Raw genomic sequence first — 23,437 nt, forward strand, 5'->3', positions numbered from 1 at the left:
TTTGTATTTAATTTTTGACAGTTTGATTAATATGTGTCTTGGCCTGTTTCTCCTTGGATTTATCCTGCATGGGACTCTCTGTGCTTCCTGGACTTGATTAATTATTTCCTTTCCCATATTAGGGAAGTTTTCAACTATAATCTCTTCAAATATTTTCTCAGTCCCTTTCTTTTTCTCTTCTTCTTCTGGCACCCCTATAATTCGAATGTTGGTGCGTTTAATGTTGTCCCAGAGGTCTCTGAGACTGTCCTCAGTTCTTTTCATTCTTTTTTCTTTCTTCTGCTCTGCAGTAGTTATTTCCACTATTTTATCTTCCAGTTCACTTATCCGTTCTCCTGCCTCAGTTATTCTGCTATTGATCCCGTCTAGAGTATTTTTAATTTCATTTATTATGTTGTTCATCGTTGCTTATTTCCTCTTTAGTTCTTCTAGGTCCTTGTTAAATGTTTCTTGCATTTTCTCTATTCTATTTCCAAGATTTTGGATCATCTTTACTATCATTATTCTGAATTCTTTTTGAGGTCGACTGCCTATTTCCTCTTCATTTGTTAGGTCAGGTGGGTTTTTATTTTGCTCCTTCACCTGCTGTGTGTTTTTCTGTCTTCTCATTTTGCTTATCTTACTGAACTTTGCAGGCTGCAGGTTCGTAGTTCCCGTTGTTTTTGGTGTCTGTCCCCAGTGGCTAAAGTTGGTTCAGGGGGTTGTGTAGCCTTCCTGGTGGAGGGGACTAGTGCCTGTGTTCTGGTGGATGAGGCTGGATCTTTTCTTTCTAGTGTGCAGGACCGCGTCCAGTGGTGTGTTTTGGTGTGTCTGTGGTCTTATTATGTTTTTAGGCAGCCTGTCTGCTAATGGGTGGGGTTGTGTTCCTGTCTTGCTAGTTGTTTGGCATAGGGTGTCCAGCACTGTAGCTTGCTGGTCGTTGAGTGAAGCTGGGTGTTGGTGTTGAGATGGAGATCTCTGGGAGATTTTCGCCGTTTGATATTACATGGAGCTGGGAGGTGTCTTGTGGACCAGTATCCTGAAGTTGGGTCTCCCACCTCAGAGGTACATTACTGACTCCTGGCTGCAGCACCAAGAGCCTTTCATCCACATAGCTCAGAATAAAAGGGAGGAAAAGTAGAAAGAAAGAAAGAGACAGAGAGGGAGGGAGGGAAGAAAAAAGAATGAAAGAGAAAGGATAAAATAAAATAAAGTAAGATAAAATAAAGTTAGTAAAATAAAAATTATTAAGAATTTTTTTTTTTTTCAGTACGCAGGCCTCTCACTGTTGTGGCCTCTCCTGTTGTGGAGCACAGGCTCCGGATGCGCAGGCTCAGTGGCTATGGCTCACGGCCCCAGCCGCTCTGCGGCATGTGGGATCTTCCCGGACCGGGGCACAAACCTGTGTCCCCTGCATCGGCAGGCGGACTCTCAACCACTGCGCCACCAGGGAAGCCCAAAAAAATTTTTTAAGTAAAAATAAAACAAAAAAAATGGACAGACAGAACCCTAGGACAAATGATGAAAGCAAAGCTATAAGATGAAATCTCACACAGAAGCATACGCATACACAGTCACAAAAAGAGGAAAAGGGGAAAAAAATAATATAATCTTGCTCTCAAAGTCCACGTCCTCAATTTGGGATGATTTGTTGTCTATTCAGGTTTTCCACCGATGCAGGGTACATCAAGTTGATTGTGGAGATTTAATCTGCTGCTCCTGAGGCCGCTAGGAGAAATTTCCCTTTCTCTTCTTTGTTTGTACAGCTCCCAGGGTTCAGCTTTGGATTTGGCCCCACCTCTGTGTATAGGTCATCAGAGGGCATCTGATTTTTGCTCAGACAGGACAGGGTTAAAGGAGAAGCTGATTCGGGGGCTCTGGCTCACTCAGGCTGGGGCAAGGGAGGGGTACGGATGCGTGGAGAGCCTGCGGTGGCAGAGGTCAGCGTCACATTGCAGCAGCCTGACGCACGCTGTGCGTTCTCCCGGGTAAGTTGTCCCTGGATCACAGGGCCCTGGCAGTGGTGGGCTGCACAGGCTCCTGGGCGGGGAGATGTGGAGAGTGACCTGTGCTCGCACACAGGCTTCTTGGTGGCGGCAGCCGTAGCCTTAGTGTCTCATGCCCGTCTCTGGGGTCCGCGCTGATAGCTGCGGCTCACGCCCGTCTCTGGAGCTCCTTTAAGCAGCGCTCTTAATCCCCTCTCCTCACGCACCAGGAAACAAAGAAGGAAGAAAAAGTCTCTTGCCTCTTCAGCAGGTCCAGACTTTTTCCCGGACTCCCTCCCGGCTAGCTTTGGTGCACTAACCTCTTCAGGCTGTGTTCCTGCCACCAGTCCTCTCCCTGTGATCCAGCCGAAGCCAGAGCCTCAGCTCCCAGCCCCTGCCCACCCTTGCAGGTGCGCAGACAAGCCTCTCGGGCTAGTGAGTGCTGGTCAGCGCAGATCCTCTGTGCGGGAATCTCCGCTTTGTCCTCCGCACGCTGTTACTGCGCTCTCCTCCGTGGCTCTGAAGCTTCCCCCCTCTGCCACCCTCAGTCTCCGCCCCGAAGGGGCTTCCTAGTATGTGGAAACCTTTCCTCCTTCACAGCTCCCTCCCACTGGGGCAGGTCCCATCCCTATTCTTTTGTCTTTGTTTATTCTATTTTCTTTTGCCCTACCCAGGTACGTGGGGAGTTTCTTGCCTTGTGGGAGGTCTGAGGTCCTCTCCCAGTGTTCAGTGGGTGTTCTGTAGGAGTTGTTCCATGTGTAGATGTAATTTCTGATATATCTGTGGGGAGGAAGGTGACTTAAGCCATCTTCCCAGCTCTCCCTCATTTTTTTATAATGGAAACTGGTGAGAAAGTATGATGGTTCTTTTTTGTGGTACACGAGCCTCCCACTGCTGTGGCCTCTCACGTTGCGGAGCACAGGCTCTGGACACACAGGCCCAGCGGCCATGGCTCACGGGCCCAGCCGCCCTGCAGCATGTGGGATCTTCCCGGACCGGGGCACGAACCCGTGTCCCCTGCATCCGCAGGCGGATTCTCAACCATTGCGCCACCAGGGAAGCCCAAGTATGATGGTTCTACAGATGATTACTTTATAATTAACTTTTATTACAGTGTATTTCATCTGTGAAGCATGAATGTACACAGAATGGAGGGCTGTATTAGATGGAGTCTTGGTCCTGTTATTTGTATATATTTGCACCAGAGTGTTTTTAAAAAGGTTTTTGCAACTTTGTTTCTTGTTAAAGTTAATTGCATAATCTGGGCAGCCAGTGGTACCTTTTCCTGTTTGGCCTTTTCTTAGAGGCAGATTGATATATTAGTAACAGAGTCATCACTTGGAGTTAGAATAGCTGTTTTAATGTGGCCCCTCTTAATAGCTTGTGATTTCCAATGAGTCTCTTAATTTCCTGGAGTCTCAGTTTCCTCATCTGTGAAGTGGAAGTAATTTCATGAACTTCACAGGATTATTAAGATTAAGTAAGGTATTATGTGAAAATAATTAGTAAGGTACCTGGCTCTATTATGTTATAGGAAATACTGAACCCAGATTTTAAATAAATATTGAATCCAGATTTCATTAATAAATAAATAAATAAATAAATTCTCTTTGAACAGAAAACCCCATGAAGGAAGGGTTCTTGTTTATCTTATTCATTTTTTGGTACCCCAGTTCTTAGCACAATACCTGTTTAGTACACAGAATGCTCATTTAAAAAAAATAAATTTATTTATATTTATTTTTGGCTACGTGGGGTCTTTGTTGCTGCGCACAGCCTTCTCTCTAGTTGCGGCGAGCGGGGGCTACTCTTCGTTGTGGTGCATGGGCTTCTCATTTCAGTGGCCTCTCTTGTTGCAGAGCACAGGCTCTAGATGTGCGGGCTTCAGTAGATGTGGCATGCGGGCTCTAGAATGCAGGCTCAGTAGTTGTGGCACACGGGCTGAGTTGCTTCGTGGCATGTGGGATCTTCCTGGACCAGGGCTCAAACCCATGTCCCCTGCATTGGCAAGTGGATTCTTAACCACTGTGCCACCAGGGAAGCCCCAATAATGCTTATTAAGCATGTGAAGAATTAATCAATAACAATGTATTTGAACCAAGAATTAAACTGCTTTTTCTGTTCTCAAGATTTTTGAAACTTTCTACAGTTAGCCTACTGTGTGCCATTAACATGAGAGAATACTTACAAACTAGAAAGGTTGTATGTAACACAAACACATATGAGAATTAATATTTTATAAAGCCACACACAGATGGTTTATTAAAATACAAGTACTTGAAGTATAGGATTGCATATCTGTCTCTCTTGTTCTCATTTTAAATGGTACTCACTATCCTACTGACTTTAGAGTATGTGGTCCAGTGCTTCTGTAGATTGTGGGGGTATGGTATAAAAAAGGAACTTAGCCAGCAGTCACTGTTAGTATGCTTATGCTGGTCCTGTCCTGGTTTATCATTAGGTCATGTAGGTAACAGTAGGAGATGACAGAGACCATCTGAAAAGGTAAGGTTAGCAAGGTAGGTGTTTCCCAAGGATGGGAGTTCTTTTTCTTTAAGTCCTCTTAGGCTTCTTACATTATAAGTTATGAGTCAGCAGTGTGAAAATTACTCTACCCTGGCATGGGGGTGTCCCAGCATGCTCTTCTGTGACCCACTAGTAACAGGATCAGCCATACTTCTTAGGCAGTGGCAGTTGGAGCCAACTCTTATTATAGTCCCACTGTGAGTGTAAGACTGTGTCATTCTAATGCTCTTTATTTAACAGAGCCCAGTAAGTTTCTCTTGTAGCAGAGCTTTGTGAGGAGAAATGCAGAGTGGACTCTGCTTTGTGAATTGACCCAGTTGATCTGTCATTACTCTTCCTCCATGGAGAGATGGGCCTGGGACTTGTCCTATATGAATGGCATTGCTCTGTTCTCTAAAGTCCATTTTTGTGGGGAGAGTACTGGGGGATGTTGTCAGCTTTTGGAGGAAGGAAGAAAGGGGTAAATATGAAAACGAATATGGATTTGATTCCAAAGGATTAGAATCAGTTGGGACAATGCTATTTAATATATTTTTCTCTTAGGCATATTTCTTATTAACTATAAACGTAGTGTCATTACTCATGTAGTTATAAATGTAAACTAAAAATTAATTAACCACTATTTGAAAGTGTGTGGTGTTCCTTATAGAAATGGAATGGACAGAACTCTTATTACCTGGTTATTTTATTTTTCATAGTTCAAGAGATCCTTGTAAAGTTCTTAGGAGGTACACTATCTCATTTCTACTTTAACAGTTTAACAAGTTAAACTGTAACATTTTATGTTTATTTTCCTCCCAGGTTATACAGAATAGTCTTAGCCTGTAAACAGATTGTGTTTTAAAAGTTCATCACTTGTTTAGTAACTGAGAACATAATTTTGCATTGAAAGTTTTATAAATATGTAAAATAAAAATAATTAGGTTCCCAGGCTATCCTACAAAAGCCTAACTAAGCCATAATTAGCTCAGATATCTACATACCATAGTGAAAAATAATAGAGAATAATAATCTCTATATTATATTATTATTGATAATATAATAATATAATAATAATATATTATAATATCATTTTAGTAAGACTAAAACCCCCCTAAAATTAGTTGTGAAAAATTTTTCCAAATGCTGGTACTACTATATTGATAAAGGGATTTAATCTGAGGGAGATGAGTAGATAGAGACTATGGGAAACTGACATCTCTCGGGGTACTTTCAGGAGCTTAATAGATTGATGGGATTGGCTTTTTAACTCATGGCTTTACTTTTTCCTGATACTGGTGTAAGAGCAGAAGTGCTATCCTTTTGCTTACCAGCTGTGGTTAAGGTTGCTTTTTTAGTTCTTGAGTGGAATGAAGTGATAGGGAAAAGAAAAGGAGAGAAAGTTTCTTTTGGTAACCACAACTTGAAAACAAACAAAAAACAGAAGGTGAAGTAACCTAGGATGTCTGTTGTCTGAGGTGGATTTAATTGACTTAAGAATAGTGCAAGTTTAAGGGAGTTGGGGGAGAGTATAACAATGTGAATGATTCCTGTTCTGGAAGAGAGAAGTTGATAATAAGAAAGTGTGTTGAGTTAGACATCCCTGTGTTGGTCAGTAACTGGTGCTGGGTATCTTTGGAAGCTGTTTAGAACTGGGAATGAGGAACAGTGTGCTAATTTGGTATTTATATTTGCACATATTTCAGAGTTGGTTTTTCATGATGTGGGACAGCATCCACCACCCAAATATTATATAGATTTGGGGGTATTTTTTAAAATAAATTCAATTATTATCATTATTAAGCAAATATGCTGTTATCTTTACATTTATGAAAAGTGAAATATTGTATGTTAATTATGTTAACATGTAATGGGTTTATTTTTGTTATTTCTGTTATTTTTAAATGAATTAATAAATCAATATTTTTAAAACTTAAAATAAAGGGAAATATTGTAATTCAGCCAGATCAACAGGAGATTCCTAAAACTGTAATGTAGAGAGATTTAGTCTTCATATTTCTTTTTTGTTTCTTGATTAGAAAAATCATGCTTCCCTGCTTTTTCTGTCCCCGGTAGGTTTCTTATTTAGAATAAACCACACAAACCCCCCGCCCCCACAGACGAGCCCCCACCCTGCCCCCACCAAAAAAAAAGGCAGGAAATGTTTCGTCTGTTCCTGCAAAAGTAGCAGCTGTCGTTAACCAGTGGATTATTATTTTGTATTATGATGAATCTGTTCAAGTACTTAAATGTTTGCTATCAGGTCACTGATTTGATTTTCCTCAAAGGAATTCTGACTCTCATTTTACTCATTTTGGATAGCTTTATGTATCAGGTAGCCTTATGTCTCAGGCAAAATGAAGCAATTTTTTATTAAAAGTATTTTTGCAGTTTATATTTAAATGTGTGAGGGGGCTTCCCTGGTGGTGCAGTGGTTAAGAATCCGCCTGCCAATGCAGGGGACACGGCTTCAAGCCGGGAAGATCCCACATGTCGCGGAGCAACTAAGCCTGTGTGCCACAACTACTGAGCCCCTGTGCTCTAGAGCCTGCAAGCCACAACTACTGAACCTGCACTCTAGAGCCTCTGTGCCACAACTACTGAGCCTGTGCTCTAGAGCCCGTGCTCGGCAACAGAAGCCACTCGTGAACCGCAACGAAGAGTAGACCCCGCTCGCTGCAACTAGAAAAAGCCTGCGTGCAGCAATGAAGACCCAAACGAAGCCACAAATAAATAAATAAATAAATAAAAATTTTAAAAATGTGTGAGGATGCTTAAAATTTGTGGTACTATTGGCTGAGTTATGTTTATGGATTTATTTTGGAATAAAAATAAATGGCTTGGTTTGCTTCCATTTTAATAGGCATTGGAAAGTGTATTAAACTTGGGAATTGGACGACCTGGGCAATTTTGCTTATCTTTTGAGCTTCAGTTGTACAGTTCATTATTGGTTCTACCTCCCTCATAGGACTGTTGCCTGGATAAAGTGAGGTTATGGGTCTAAACTTGTTCATAAACTATCAAGTGCTCCACAAATATGTTATTGGTGAAGATGATGTGTGGTGATCAGGGTTGGTCCCAGGGAAAATTGTCAAACCAGTGAATTTGTCTTTGCATTTTCTTCTCAGTCTACTGAGTGACCCAGTCCTTTTGAGAGATTACAGAGTCTTGTATCATTTTAGAGGAGGAATTAGAGGTACTTGTTTTAGTGACTTTAAGAATTTTAGCAGATTTCAAAGTGTAGTGGAATCCTATAGGAAGCTGTTCACTTATAAATGAGCAAATATTTTACAGCCTGCTATGTGCATAGGCATAAAATGGGTTACAGCAATAAACATGTGATAAACTTGATTTTTGCCCTCATGGATTGGATATTAGTTGTTAAATTGTAATTGATAAAGCACATGGGACCAACCTAGAGTAACCAGGTCTTCTGGGAGAAAACAGATCCTGTCCTTCCCCTCTTTCCTTTACAGCTGTTTGAAATATAGCATAAAATTTTAGGTTAATAACTTCTTTAAAATGCATATAAAAACGCTTGTAAATTTCTATGCTGTGCTATTGGAAAAGCAGTTTGGATTTAGGGGTGGAGATAACTTTGGTGCGTAGTTCAGGAGAAAGCAAGACTGAGTCAGGGTTTTGGGCTGTCAGAAGGTAATATTGAGCATCGAGGGGGGATGTGTGTCAGGCCAAGAACAGACGTAATCCATTAAAAAGAAATTATAGAGTGCTGATTTTAATATTACGCTCACTAAAGACTAGAATAAAATATATCAGCCTTGTGAGAGCTATTTTTTGGCTTTCTTCTGGATTCACGGCTGTTCAGTATTGAAGTTGCCAGAAGTGTGATCACTGATCAGTGAGTCACTGTGTTTTTTAAAGTAATTATTTGTTTCTTTAAGTGTTTACCATTTAGTCTTCTCACCCATGTATGGTATACCGTTGTTTCTTTGGTAATATGGTAAACTTCCTCATTAAGAAATATTTTAATGTATTTGTCTACTTTATCCTTGCCCCAAATTGGGCAGTTTTTGTAAATCAAGCAGATAAGCATGTTTAAGACTTAAAGATTCTAATGTTAATTCCTAAAAGCCAAAAGCTCTTTAGACACATGCTGCAAGCCTTTTAGACTTTCATGGGAAATAAACCTGTTTCTAAAATATTGATACATCTTGATATTGTTTCAAGTGAAGGCCCAAGACCAAGTAAAATATTTATTAATTTTCGGTTTGGTTTGATTTTATTCCAGTTCACTTGAGTTAGAAAAAAGGAAAAAATATGCTTGATTCCAGTTCATGGTTCATGAGTAAAATGATATTTAAATTCAGGCTGTTGAAAATTAGCATGGTTCATTCTGGTTTTTGGTTTAAAGTAAAATTTGGGTTTTAAGAGAAGATTTAAAAATTGAGTAAATTAAAATTAGTTCAAAAGGAGTATAGATAACTTGAAGTAAGAGTTTTGCATCAGAATCTTCTGTAAAATATTTAAAATTTTCAGTTTTGCTGAAAATAGAAAGTTGATTTTAGGACCTTGACCGCTGTGTGTTATTTTCATGGCATAGTCTTAAGCAAAGTAGTGTAGTAGGGTATAGGTTTTAGAGTAAATGGATAGGTCTGAATCCTTTGGGTACACTTTATTGAAGGGGGGTTACTTTCAGCAAATTACCAATGAACCTTTCAAATACCCTAGTTTCTCCCATTTGTTAAATGATTATCTGAGTACATCACAAAGTTGTACGAATTAAATGGTATTATGGTTCTTTCTCACAATATGGTAGCTAGGGGCTTCCCTGGTGGTGCAGTGGTTAAGAATCCGCCTGCCAATGCAGAGGACACATGTTCAAGCCCTGGTCTGGGAAGATCCCACATGCCGCGGAGCAACTAAGCCCGTGGGCCACAACTACTGAGCCTGTGCTCTAGAGCCCGTGAGCCACAACTATTGAAGCCCGCACGCCTAGAGCCCGTGCTCTGCAACAAGAGAAACCACCGCAATGAGAAGCCCGCGCACCATGTCGAAGAGTAGCCCCCACTCTTCGCAACTAGAGAAAGCCACGCTCAGCAACAAAGAGCAGCAAAGACCCAACTCAGCTAAAAAAAAAAAAAGAATGACAGCTAGAACTGCATTAAGAATCATTGGGGCTTGGGGCGGGGGGCGGGGTGCTTATTAAAAATACAGTTTTCTGAGCCCTACTGCAGATTTACTGAGTCTTTCTAGTGGTGAAATTCTAGAATCTTCATTTTTAGTAAACTCTCCCAGGTGACTCTTTAAGTCCACTGTGAGTGGTGCTTGCAAACTGTAAAATAGTACTCAAGGAATAAACTTATATATGTATCGATGTAAATTGAGCTTCAGACCTCAGAGATGTTCCCCGCCCAGTTCTTATCCATTGCTGCATATTGATGCTCCGAAGAAACCAAAATTATTTGGAAAAGGGCTATGAACAGAGTAATTCTCCTACCTGTAAATAGATACACATGTGGCAAATTGTGTTATTTGTTTTGGCTGCTTGTTGTTGCCATGTTTTCAGTAAACCCTCCATTCTGTTTTGCTATTTGTAAGGCTTCTATATACCTTATCCCTAGGGAGTTGTATCTGATCAATGGCAAGTGTAAGAAGTCAAAACACTGCTAACTGTTTAGCAGGAAGTAGTCAGTTCCCAAATCCTAATAATTCTGCTTGAGTGATTTTTATATAAATTCAAGAGCAGACGTTTGCTGAGCCACCTGCATTGTGCCAAACCCTCTGCTAATAAGTACTAGGGAAATAAATCTAAATGATTTAGGTAATGTCTGGCTTTCCTAAGAGCTCATAGTCAAGTGGGGGGGCTCAGACTCTTAATAATTATAGAACATTGTGGTAAGCACTGTAGTAGGGCATGTACCTGGTGGTAAAAGAGCATAGCAGAAGAATTTTTTTTTTTCAATTCCCACTACCAATAATTGTTCAGAGAAACTATAATTTATTGAGCACTGACTATATGGCATGTACTTAAAAAACAAAACAAAACAAAACTGCTTAACCTGTGTTACTTAATCATTACAACAATCCTACGAAGTAGCAGCTATTTACATTTTATAGATACTAAGTGGTAGAATATGTGATTCAAACCTTGGTCTGACTTCAGAGCCCATATTAACACCATTATGCCTCTCTCTTTTTTTTTTTTTTTTTTTTTTTTTTGTGGTATGCGGGCCTCTCACTGCTGAGGCCTCTCCCGTTGCGGGGCACAGGCTCCGGACGCACAGGCTCAGTGGCCATGGCTCACGGGCCCAGCCGCTCCACGGCACATGGGATCTTCCCGGACCGGGGCACGAACCCGTGTCCCCTGCATCGGCAGGCGGACTCTCAACCACTGCACCACCAGGGAAGCCCCCATTATGCCTCTCTTTAAGCACAGAAACTTGACTGATTTTTTTTCTTAAGATTAATTTTATGGTTCTTCAGATTTGATGCTTGTTAATCCCATTGTCATGGTATCTGCCTGTGATTGAAAATGTGGTATTATTGTGCTCTCAAGGACTTGGGAGTCTTTTCTGTCTCATCTTTATCCTCTATCACCCTATGTTTTCCTTTCATTTCTAGAAGCGATATACAGGAAAACATCTGCAAAAGCCAGCTCATGTATAACATCTGTCCATTTTGTTTTCCCTGCCTCTCCTTGTTTACTCTTCCTATCCCCAAAGGAAATTCAGTAATTTTTTGTTTTTTGTTTCCAGTTCTTTAGATAGAATCATGTGGAGATGAATCATGTCTAAGGGGAAAGGTCCTGCCAGAAAGATATTTATCACAACTTACATAGAAATTGTCCTAAAATTGTTTATCTTGCTGTTGACATAAGGGTTGATTTGACTGATTCAGCTGCTTCGTTTGCATTCCCTTTCTTTCTTCATAGTTTTACTCCAAGGTATGAGAGCAGTTGCACTCTCGCTAGAGCTTTCACGTCATAGAGTAGAGGCCCTATTTCTTGACGATAATAAGTTTATTTTAGAATTTGTCTAACTCTGATTTTCTGTGGACCTCAGTTCCTTGTTTCTTATTTCTTTTGCTTATTAATTTTTATGTTGTTTTCATGTTTCCAAGCTGTTGTGTTTATCTGGGGGAGGACATCTTGCTTTAATAGAAGTTCCTTAGCCATATACTTAGGATAAAGAGTTGTTTGAACTTTAATTTAAAAACCTGAAAATTTGACAGTGGTCAGTGTTTCCCCTTCAGACTATCTTAATCATGCCTGAAAATAAGGTTTTTTGGTTCTCTTAAGTAATTTATGTAATAATATTTTTCAGTAGACTGGTATATTGCTGTTGAACATTCATAAAAATAGCTATCTGTTATATCTCTTCATGAGAAACAGTAGTCAGAGCTAGGTTCCTTACTAATCCTATTGTTAGGTTAAAAAGCTTCATAAAAATACCTTGTATCTTCCTTGTGTCATACTGGGTGTGCTGGTTTCTCTGGGCTTTGTAGACTTTTAATTTTCTGTTATTTCTACACAGGAAACATTCTTCTGGAGGTAAAGGAAGATTTAATATAGATAGTCATTGCTGACTTTATTCAGTTTATTTAGTAGTATGACTTATTAACATCTCTAAAAGCCTCCTAGTTAAAAAGGGTCACAGTTGCTTTTTCTCAGCTCTGAATCATTAAGAAATACTAAAATTAGAATGTCAGTGTCAGATACCTCCTAAATATTTACATATGCCGGAAGTGGCCTTTTGGATTTTGGATGGATCGATTGTTCTGAGGAGTGACTTCAGAAGACAAAAAAATGTAACCACAAGGTGTTGCTGTGTTTGAGAGACTGAGAACAAGGCTGCACACATCATTTTGGGATACATCTAAGGGGCTTTGTAAAATTGTATTCTATATTTAACAGCCTTCAATTGAAAATGTTTGTTTTGTTGCATACCACCTTTCCATTGCTTTATGAGGAGTCTTTTGTGGTGAATATACTTAAGATTTATCCACTGTGCTAAAGAATAGGGGATTTAATTCTATGTTCTAATCAGAATACGAAATTCATACCACCTGAGTGAATTTTAATTGTAATAGAGGATCCCAGGAGTTCTCTGGCCAAAAGAGAGTTCCTGAAACTGAGCTGTTCCCACTGCTTTGCTGTTGTTGCTCCTGAGAGACAGTGGCCTTTTTTAGGGACCAATTTTTTTTTTTTTTTTTTTTTTGCGTTACGCGGGCCTCTCACTGTTGTGGCCTCTCCCGTTGCGGAACATAGGCTCCGGACGCTCAGGCTCAGCGGCCATGGCTCACGGGCCTAGCCGCTCCGCGGCATGCGGGATCCTCCTGGACCGGGGCAGAAAACCGTGTCCCCTGCGTCGGCAGGCGGATTCTAAACCACCGCGCCACCAGGGAAGCCCAGACCAATTTTATTGTAGTTGGTGTGAACCTCATGATACCATGCATTCTAGGAAATTCAATATTGCTCAAAGTGGTGACGTTTTATTTTTATTTTTTAATGAGGCATGTCTGTTATGAATTCTAGCTTTTCATGAGGATTTTGGTTTCTTGGTAGAAGTGTTTAAAATGCTGCTCTGTTGTTAAGATCCAAAGTTATGCAATTTCTAGTAGCAAAAGTTAAATTGTTTGGGCTTCCCTGGTGGCGCAGTGGTTGAGAATCCGCCGGCCAATGCAGGGATCACGGGTTCGTGCCCCGGTCCGGGAAGATCCCACATGCCGCGGAGCGGCTGGGCCCGTGAGCCATGGCCGCTGAGCCTGCGCGTCCAGAGCCTGTGCTCCGCAACGGGAGAGGCCACGACAGTGAGAGGCCCGCGTACCACAAAAAAAAAAAAAAAAAAAAAAAGTTAAATTGTTTGAACATCACAGAATCAATTATTTTACATTTTTGTTTTCCATATGCTTTTGCTTTGGGATAACTTTCAAACTCTAATGTTGCCAAAGTATCTTTGGAAAAAGCTCTTTAGCTAAATGAATAATTGAGGACTGAAAACTACAAAAGATTATTCATGTATTCTCTTACTATTATTCTGGAGCTGACCTTTTTTACATTATATTTTTAGAAACATCTGCTTCTTGGTGGGGGGTGTTGGTAATGGTATATGAAGTTGGTCTTTCAGCTGTAGTAAGAAGGTTGTAAAATATGGCAGAGGCAGCCTGACGTGAGTGAAGAGTTCTGTTACTTAAAGCTTTATGATATTGGACAAGTTAATCTCTCTTACTTTCCTTATCTGCATAGTAAACATGGCCCTCCATTTAAGTATTAGAGTAGATGAAACAATCGGAAAGTTCTTTTGTACAGTGAAATTTTATACAGCTGTTATTTTATTGCTGAGTCAGCAAATTGCAGTGCCAAATGGTGACATGCTTTTCCTTGGCACACTAGCTGCTGACTGTCCCATGCATTACTAATGCTCATACCAAGTCACCCCCGGTGTTGTTACCTTGCCATTCTTTACAGCTCTGCTATTTCAGATCTCTGATGGAGCAGTCTGAAGAGCTTGTTGATTTCTGAACAAAAATTCCAGGATGCTTAGGCAGAAAGAGTCATTGTTCCTTGTATACCCAGGATTTCCTACTAATGGGAGAGTATAGTCTGTAAGAGTTCTCAGCAGTTTCTCTAACTGCTCGAAAGAGAACAGAGTAGACCTTTTAATTTTTACTAAGATAGTGAGCAGGGGTTTTTGTTGTTGTTGTTTTGTTTGATATCTAGGGTTAAATATTACATTATTTTTCTTCTATGAGGTTAGTATGAATTCATTGAGCATCTTAAAAATAAAATTGCTATAATAGAAGAGTAAGAGAGAGAAGAAAAAGAAGTGAAGTTTAGTCAGTGAGCCTAAGGACTTACATTGTACTGAGAATTGGTTTTAGATTTGTCAGGAAAGAGAGAAGAAGCACAAAGTCATAATTGCTACTTCACAAAGATTGTAGTCCCTAGAATCTCTGTGTATTCTGAAATCACTAAAAGAACAATTTAAAGCTTCTTAAAATTAAGTGCTAGGTAGTATAGAATGGTTTAGAATAGTTTAAGAATTCCGAGATATGAACTGTGCTTAGTCAAGAAGGAGGTGGCTCTTGAGCTTGAATTGAAGAGAGTCTTTGGATTGTTACTGGCGGGGAGGGAAGGCAGAAGAGGTAAGGAGACGGTCATGAGTGGGCAGAGACCCCAGAGATGGAGAGCTAGTTATGAATGAGGCTCAGTTCAGAATGGGTTTGATTTTTCTTTTAAGTTTTGCATCTCTTACCCCCAAATTTAACATTCCCCTATTTCTTTTACCCATCAGACCTTTCTTGGAAAGGCATCATTATTTTCTTAAGAAGAAATAAGACACGGAGAAGCAAAAACTCAAAGCCTTACATTCCTAAAGGGAGAGTGGTCTGAATAGAGTCAGCATATTTAGACTTTTTCAATTGCACTTATCTTATTTTCAAGTAAAATAAGAAAGCCCTGAGGAAAGAATTAGGGCTTTTAGAGTTGGACAGATAAGGATTCTTTGGTGGGTCCATCATTCACCTTTTGACTGAACAAATGTAACATTCTTCTCATTATGTTTAATATAGGAACAGTTCTGTCTACTTCATGGGGTTGTTTTCATTAAATGAAGTCATATATATAAACTAAGCATGGTGTTTGGTCTATGGAATGAGTGAATAAATGGTGGTTAAAATAATTACTTATAATTGAAACAAATAGTTGAAGTAATACTATGTGATAAACTAAGATGAGCATTTAAAAATAATTTGTAGTAAAGAATATAGTTTACTTGGTATACTTTGGCAATTCTCTGTTGAATTCTTTACAGTTCTCATTTTTCTATCCCTTATTTCTTTTAGGAGACAAGGATGGCAGCAAGGTGACCACAGTGGTGGCAACTCCTGGTCAGGGTCCAGACAGACCACAAGAAGTCAGCTATACAGACACTAAAGTGATTGGGAATGGGTCATTTGGTGTGGTATATCAAGCCAAACTTTGTGATTCAGGAGAACTGGTTGCCATCAAGAAAGTATTACAGGACAAGAGATTTAAGGTAAGACCTTAAGTATTTCATGTATTTTGTTGCTGTCAATACATGTAAATAATTATTTTTTCAATTGTTTCTCTTTGCTTTAAATTTCATTTATTGAACATTTTTATTCAGCTCAACTCCTGTAGTGACTTTATTTCACATTGTGTATTAGTAGAGATAAAATTTACTGAAGATTGCGATATTTTTTTTGAACTGCTGTGAGTAACATATGTATTTAAAATGCTGTGAAATGTAGATTAAAATTTCTTAATTTCTATTTTAAAATGTGACTTTTCTCTGCCTTGGTTGTCATTGGTGTGGGAGACCAGAGAAACATTACCTATAGCATATGATCATTTGATACAGTTGACTATGCTTCCTCTCTTGACAAATTTCCTTTGAGTCTGTGTTACAACACTATCATATTTTTCCCCCATAACTGACCTTTCTTTGCTATCTTCCTATGTCTCCCTTTCACCTGCCCCTAGAAAGCAGTCCCACGGTTCAGTTTATTTTTATTTCTTACACCGTCTCTTTAGGGTGTCCTGTACATAGAAGGTCAGAGTCATCTGTACGTTATGGTATAGTGGAGAAGCAGTGAGACCTGTGCTCTAATCAAGGCTCTGCCATTAACAAGCCATGCAACTCTGTTCCCTTCCCACCTCTGCAACGTTTTACTGAGAGACTCCTGTGTACTAGGAACTGTGCTAAACATTAAGGGATTAAAAAAAAAATAAGAGGTGATCACTGCTCTGAAATAGCACACAGCCTAGTATCTGTATGCTCCAGAATGTCTTGAACTTTCTAAAGAGATTTTTTTTTTAAATTCTAAAGTTTTTGTCTTCAGTTCTCTCTCTCCCAAGCACTAGTCCCATGTTGCACAGTGCCCACTGGATCTTGATATCTGAAGGTACCGTTATTTCATATTGGCAAGGTTTCTTATCTAACTCTGACTTAAACTTTAAATCTTAAAGGAAATCCTTTCTATTGGTTCCCATTCCTTGTGGCTCTTTCCTTCTGATGGTTTTCTCATTTACCTGTCATTCAGGCTCTTTCATTCTCTCATACCTCATATCCAGTGATTACCAAATTTGGTTGATTTTTTTTTTTTTTTTCCCCTCACTGCCTTGTTGAGCTATACCTTCTTTCCTTTTCTCCTCACTGCTATTCTAGCCAGACGTTTGTCATTATTTGGCTTAACCACTAGTAAGACTCTTGCCTCTGATCTTCTCACTTCCAGTCCTTCTGCATACCAACATTAGAATAATCCCACAGTTCAGTTTGGTCATGTTGTTTTTCCTACACACAAATCTTCTATGGGTTCCTCATAGCCTAGAAAATAAAGCCTGCCCAGTTTTAATTGTACATTCGGGAGCTTCCATAGTCTTGCCTTATCTCCAGATATTCAGCTTTTACATACCTTATGTATCACTGTCTTTGAGATATATTGATTTTTATGGCCTCTCTGCTTTTATTGTTTCCCTTCTGTCACTCACATTCTCCTGCTGTCTAAACCCTGTGCATATATAAAGATCCATGTCAGATTTTTCCTTTATGAAATTTCCCAGATGATTCCAGCCAGCCCTATGGATCTTGCTAGTCTAGATTCCTTGAACACTTGTTCATAAACTAGGAAATTCCAAATTTTTTCATGAAAGGACTCCATTTTTATTATGTGTGTCTCCAGGATATCCACACACTTAATGTGTTTTTGAATTAATAGTTGCTGATAGCAAATACTTATCAAATCCTTAAAATATGCCAGGTGATCTAAGGCTTTTACATGAGTAGTTTTATAGGAGCTTTACCGTTAGTACTGTGATATTGGTACTGTTATTATTCAGATAAGGAAACCTACACACAAAGAGATTATAAATTAACTTGTTCAGGGTCATACAGTTAGCAAGTAGATAGATGGGCAGGTATTTGAATCCAAGCAGTCTGACTCCAGAGTGCTTTATTACATTTTATCATTGCTGTATCAAACCAGTATATTCTGTTCAGAAGATACTTTGGTTAGTTCTTCTTTTTCTTGCTTTTAAAAATAATTTTAATTTTTCCCTTTATCATAGTTAACTTATTCAGCTGAAATACACTTTGGTTCATCTGGTTTTGTATGTATCCCTTTGTGGCACTTTATCCCCATTCTTTTTGACTTTTAAAAAAAATTTATATTTTCGGTTTGTGAAACTCTAATGTGGTTCTAAAAGTCAGAGATACACAAATGTCAATCCCTCTGTCTTGTTTCCACTCACTCCCTCTAGAAAGCCAATCTCATTATGTTCTGATTTATTTTTTTCTGGGTTTCTTTTGCACAAATGAGCAGTAAGTGTACAATCATCCCTTGGTATCCACAGTGGACTGGTTCCGGGACCCCCAGTGGGTACCAAAATCTGCAGATGCTCTAGTCCCGTATATAAAATGGTGTGGTATTTCCATATAACCTAAGCTCATACTCCCATATACTTTAAATCATCTCTAGGTTACTTATAATACCTTGTTGATGCTATGTGAATAGTTGTAAATACAATTTAAATACTATGTAAATAGTTGCTGATGTGGCAAATTGAGGTTTTGATTTTTGGAACTTTCCAGAGCTTTTCCTCCCTGAATATTTTTTTTTTTTTTTTTTTTTTTTTTTTTTTGCGGTATGCGGGCCTCTCACTGTTGTGGCCTCTCTCGTTGCGGAGCACAGGCTCCGGACGCGCAGGCTCAGCGGCAATGGCTCACGGGCCCAGCTGCTCCGCGGCATGTGGGATCCTCCCGGACCAGGGCACGAACCCGTGTCTCCTGCATCGGCAGGCGGATTCTCAACCACTGCGCCACCAGGGAAGCCCCTGTCCCTGAATATTTTTGATCCCAGCTTGGCTGAATCCCTGGTTGCGGAATCCATGAATGCAGAGGGTGACTGTAGTTCTCTTGGTTTCTTTCTTACACAAAGTGTAGTATTAGAGATACTCTTTTGTACTTTCCTTTTCTGTTAATCATAGTTCCTGAAAGTCATTGCTTTATCAGTTAAGAGATTTTTCTCATCCTTTTTAGAGCTTCATAGTATTGCAGAGTTGATTCCAAGCATTCTTCTGTATGGATATTGAATTGCTTTTCAATATTTTGTAATCTCCAAGGGGGCTGTTATGAAAAACTTTGTGCATTGGTATTTTTTATTAGATGTGTATCTTCACAATAAATTAAGAGAATAGGGCTGCTGAATGAAAACATAAACATATATGTAGTTTTGTATGATATTGCTAAATTCCCCTGTATAAGAGCTTGTACAGATTTGCATTCTCTCTAGTAATATATGAATGCTTATTTACCCACAAGCTTTGACAACATGCATTGATTTACTTTTTCAGTTTTTGCCAATCTGATAGGTGAGAAATGGTATCTCATTGTAGTTTTAATTTACAATCTTATGAATGTAGTTTAACATCTTTTCATGTGTTTAATGTCCACTTTTATCATATCTGGATTTTATTTGTGATTAGAAAGCCTCTTCCTTATAAAGTCTTATAGAAAGACTTTTCCTCAGGTTAAAGAGACATTCATCCATATTTTCTAGCAGTTGTAAGTTTTCACTTTTTACAGTTAGATCCCTGATCCATTTGAAGTTTGTTCCTGTGTGTGGAGTTTATTCCTATGTATGGTAGGAGTTATTGATGTAATTTTATTCTTTCTAAATCATTAATCATTTGTCTCATTTATTAAAAAACTGTTTGTTCCAGTGATTTGAGATGCTGTTGTTATTATATGCTGAATTTCCACACATAATTTGGTCTATTTCTGGACTTTCCATTCTGTTCTACTAGGTCATTTGCATATACCTAAGTCAGTACCACCTTGTTTTAATTATAGAGCTCTATAGTATATTTCAGTGTCTGGTAAGGCTAATCTACCTGTGCAACTTTTCTTTTTCATGTTTTCTAGCTATTTTTGGATGTTTATTTTTCCCGATGAACTTTGGTATCAGTTTGACTAACTCCATGAAAAAGCTTGTTGATTTTTTTTTTTTTTTTTGCGGTACACGGGCCTCTCACTGCTGTAGCCTCTCCCGTTGTGGAGCACAGGCTCTGGACGCGCAGGCTCAGCGGCCATGGCTCACGGGCCCAGCCTCTCTGTGGAATGTGGGATCTTCCCAGACCAGGGCATGAACCCGTATCCCCCGCATTGGCAGGCAGACTCTAAACCACTGCGCCACCAGGGAAGCCCTCGTTGATATTTTTAATTGGAATTTCATCAACTTTATAAACTAACTTAGGGAGTTAAATCACCTGTCCATGATGCTGAATTACCTTATCCAGGAATAAGAGATGCCTTTCCATTTGTTCAAGTTTACTTTTGTATCTTTTAGGAGTTTTACTTTATATAGGCTTTGACATTTCTTATTAAGCTTATTCCTAAGTATTTTATTGCTTCTGTTGCTATTAAATAATTTTGTTTTGCTTTTTATTTTTTTCTGCTAAATGCTATAACGTGGCAGGCTGTGTGACACCAGGCTCAGTTCTTTCCAGTGTATCACCTTTTCTTTGTGAAACTTAAGTATTCTTTGTTCTCCTTGCTAAATGTTAGCTGTTTCCAAAAATATAAAATTTGGTGTATTGACCAATTCATTGCTCTTGATTATCATAAAATAGGCATTTTTCTGACAACTTAAAATTCTGTAGTTTCACATTTGTAATTTCTACGTAGCTGCTACCTAGGATTAAATAATCATGTATTTTGCATTAAATAATTATGTATTTTCAGGAAAAGGTGGAATAGGATCTTCTTGCACAATTACATAAACCAACGTATTTAACCTGCTGGTGTCAGTGAGAGGCAGTTTGTTGTGGTTAAAAAACAAGAAGAGAAAGAATGGTCAGAGATAGAAAGAAAACAAGAGTAATTATCCTTGCACTGTAGTCATGAAAACTATATCTAAGATACTGAACCTTTTTTTTTTAAAAGAATTTCTGGTGTAACAAGTTTCATTTCAGTAGCGTTTTACTTACAATTTGAATACTTTTTTCCTTCTGGACACATCATACTGTGGCAAATAACTAAAATTAAGCAACTTCAATTGGCCAGTTAGAAAGTGCTTGTGATAGAAAATGCTATTGTGGTATTAGGGGTAGAGTCCAGCTAGGTACCTAATGTAGGAGACCTTTGATATTAGAGCAGGGAGAAGATTAATCAATCCCAAAGGCTACAGATGGTTGTTGAGGCTGGCTTTTCCAATTTGAAAATCAGTAAGCTACATTTTAATTAATTAGTAATCTTAGCTTCATTAACTATTAATTTCAGTTCTCCTTTGAACTAAGTCATAGGTTTCAGGTGTCCTGCTTAGTTTCATTTGTTCTGTAGTTAGGATGTGGGGGTGAAGTGAAGTGTCACTGTTGTTCTGTTGTGAATAGAGAGTTTGAGCCCTACTTTTAATATATACCATTCTGGAGAGTGAGGAGAATGTCTGGGCTCAGTCCTTAGGGATATGATTATTTTCTGTATGATATTCTGGAGACAACAAAGGAGAAATAAGACCTTGGTCCACTATTAGTTTTGTAAGCTTAAGCATATCCATTAACTTTATGAGCTTCAATTTCATCATGTGTACAATGGGAATGCTGTTACTACAGCAATGCCCTAGTCCAGTGTTTGGTGCATAAAAGAACTCAATAAGTATTGTGCTCCCTTTTTACTCCAACGTTGTGTGAATCAAATGAAACTATGTATTATGAGAACATTTACTAAATTTTAAAACTCCTTATAATTAAGTTCTATTGGTTTTAATTTTAGGCTTCTGAATTACTACAAACTGCTATTTACTTTGGATTTTTTTCAGTGCAAGGTTAAACCATCAGAGGAGTCCAGTGTCTCCTGGGAAAAGAGCTTCATTAAATATGTCTGCCATGCTGAGTCATTGGCAGGGAACAGCTCATGAGAAGCTTGGCTTGGCCCCAAACAAGAGAATAGCTTTGAGAGCTCAGCAGCTGGGACCATTGGTCAATAATGTTTACTGCAGTGGGCTATCTGAGAGGCACATTTTCATAGTTGACATACCAAACTTCGTAAGGATATAGACTATTTTATGCTACTTTGCCAAGTGCCTATGTAGGATGACTGGTAAAATGTTTTTTCAAATTGAGTTGAATTTTCAGAGACTGTACAAAGGTTTATTGGTTAGGATTCTATTGATTTTTCTTTAAAATTATATATAGTTTTATTGCCTCCATTATTCCAGAGAGAAAAAAATGGAGGTGTGATATTGTGGTCCTGAATGTCTTCTTTCTGCCTTTCAGTGGCTTGAATGGCTTGAGAGAAAGAGAAATAAAACTTAATAGGTGGTGGCCAGAGCAATTAGGCAAGAAAAAGGAGTAAAACTCATCCAAATTGGAAAGGAAGAAATAAAACTGTCACTGTTTGCAGATGACATAATATTACGTATGGAAAATCCTAAAGACTCCATTAAAAAAAAAAACTGTTAGAATAAACCAATTCAGTAAAGTTGCAGGATACAGATCAGTGCACACAAATCTCTTGCATTTCTGTATACTAATAACAAACTATCAGAAAGAGAAATAAAGAAAACAATCTCATTAACAGTTGCACTGAAGAGAATAAAATACCTAGGAATATATTTGACCAAGGAAATGAAAGACCTGTATATTGAAAACTCATAAGACATTAATGAAAGAAATTGTTGAAGACACAAATAAATGGAAAGATATTATGTGTTCATGGATTGAATCAATATTGTTTAAATGTCCATACTACCCAAAACAATCTACGGATTCACTGCAGTCCCTATCAAAATTCCAGTGTCATTTTTCAAAGATAGAACAAATAATCCTAAAATTTGTATAGAACCACAAAAACCTCAAATAGTCAAAGCATTCTTGAGAAAGAAGAACAAAGCTGGAGATATAATGCTTCATGATTTCAAACTATATTATACAGTTACAGCAATTAAAGCAATATGGTATTAGCATAAAACCAGACACATAGATCAGTGGGACAGAATAGAGAATCCAGGAATAAACCCACACATGGCCAATTAATTTACAGTGGCGGAGAGAAGAATATACAGCAGGGAAAGGACAGCCTTTTCAATAAATGGTGTTGGGAAAACTGAAGAGCCACATGCAAAAGAATGAAACTTGACAACTGTCTTATACCATACACAAAAATTAACTCAAAATGGATTAAAGACCTGAATGTAAGACCTGAAACCATAAAACTCCTGGAAGAAAACATAAATGGTAAACTCCTTGATGTAGGTCTTGGTGATGATTTTTTGAATCTGACACCAAAACCAGAGGCAACAAAAGCAAAAATAAACAAGTGGGACTACATCAAACTAAAAAGCTTCTGCACAGCCAAGGAAACCATCAACAAAATTAAAAGGCAGCCCACTGAATGGGATAAAATATTTGTAAATCATATGTCTGATAACAGGGTAATATAAAAAAAAAAACCCCAACAATCCAATTAAAAAATGGGCACAGGACCTGAATAGACATTTTTCTGAAGAAGACATACAGATGGCTGACAAGTACATGAAAAGATGCTCAACATCACTAATCATCAGGGAAAGGCAAATCAAAACCACAATGAGATATCACTTCACACCATTTTAGAATGGGTATCATGAAAAAGACAAGAAATAACAAGTGTTGGCAAGGATGCGGAGAAAGGGAACATTTGTGTGCTGTTTGTGGGAATGTAGATTGGTATAGGCACTATGGAAAACAGTATGGAGGTTCCTCAAAATATTAAAAATAGAACTACCATAGGATCCAGCAATTCTACTTTTGGATATTTATCTGAAGAAAATGAAAATACTAACTTGAAAAGATATATGTACCCTATGTTCATTGCAGCATTATTTACAATAGTCAGGATATGGAAGCAACCTAAGTGTCCATCAGTGAATGAATGGATGAAGAAATTGTGGGGTGTGTGTGTGTGTGTGTGTGTGTGTGTTGTGTGTATAATGGAACATTATTCAGCCATAAA

The 23,437-nt window shown here is 38.6% G+C and overlaps 1 protein-coding gene across 2 annotated transcripts in view; it reads left to right on the top strand.

Annotated features, from left to right (window-relative positions):
• Positions 1-23,437, top strand: part of GSK3B (glycogen synthase kinase 3 beta) — a 206,149-nt gene that overhangs the window by 57,638 nt on the left and 125,074 nt on the right. For both annotated transcript variants that reach the window (XM_059064749.2, XM_059064750.2), the window contains exon 2: positions 15,273-15,466. In XM_059064749.2, the coding sequence (XP_058920732.1) occupies positions 15,273-15,466 (194 nt within the window). The remainder of the gene's footprint in view (positions 1-15,272; positions 15,467-23,437) is intronic.

This window comes from Kogia breviceps, chromosome 5, assembly GCF_026419965.1.
Source record: "Kogia breviceps isolate mKogBre1 chromosome 5, mKogBre1 haplotype 1, whole genome shotgun sequence".
Classification (NCBI taxonomy): Eukaryota; Metazoa; Chordata; class Mammalia; order Artiodactyla; family Physeteridae; genus Kogia; species Kogia breviceps.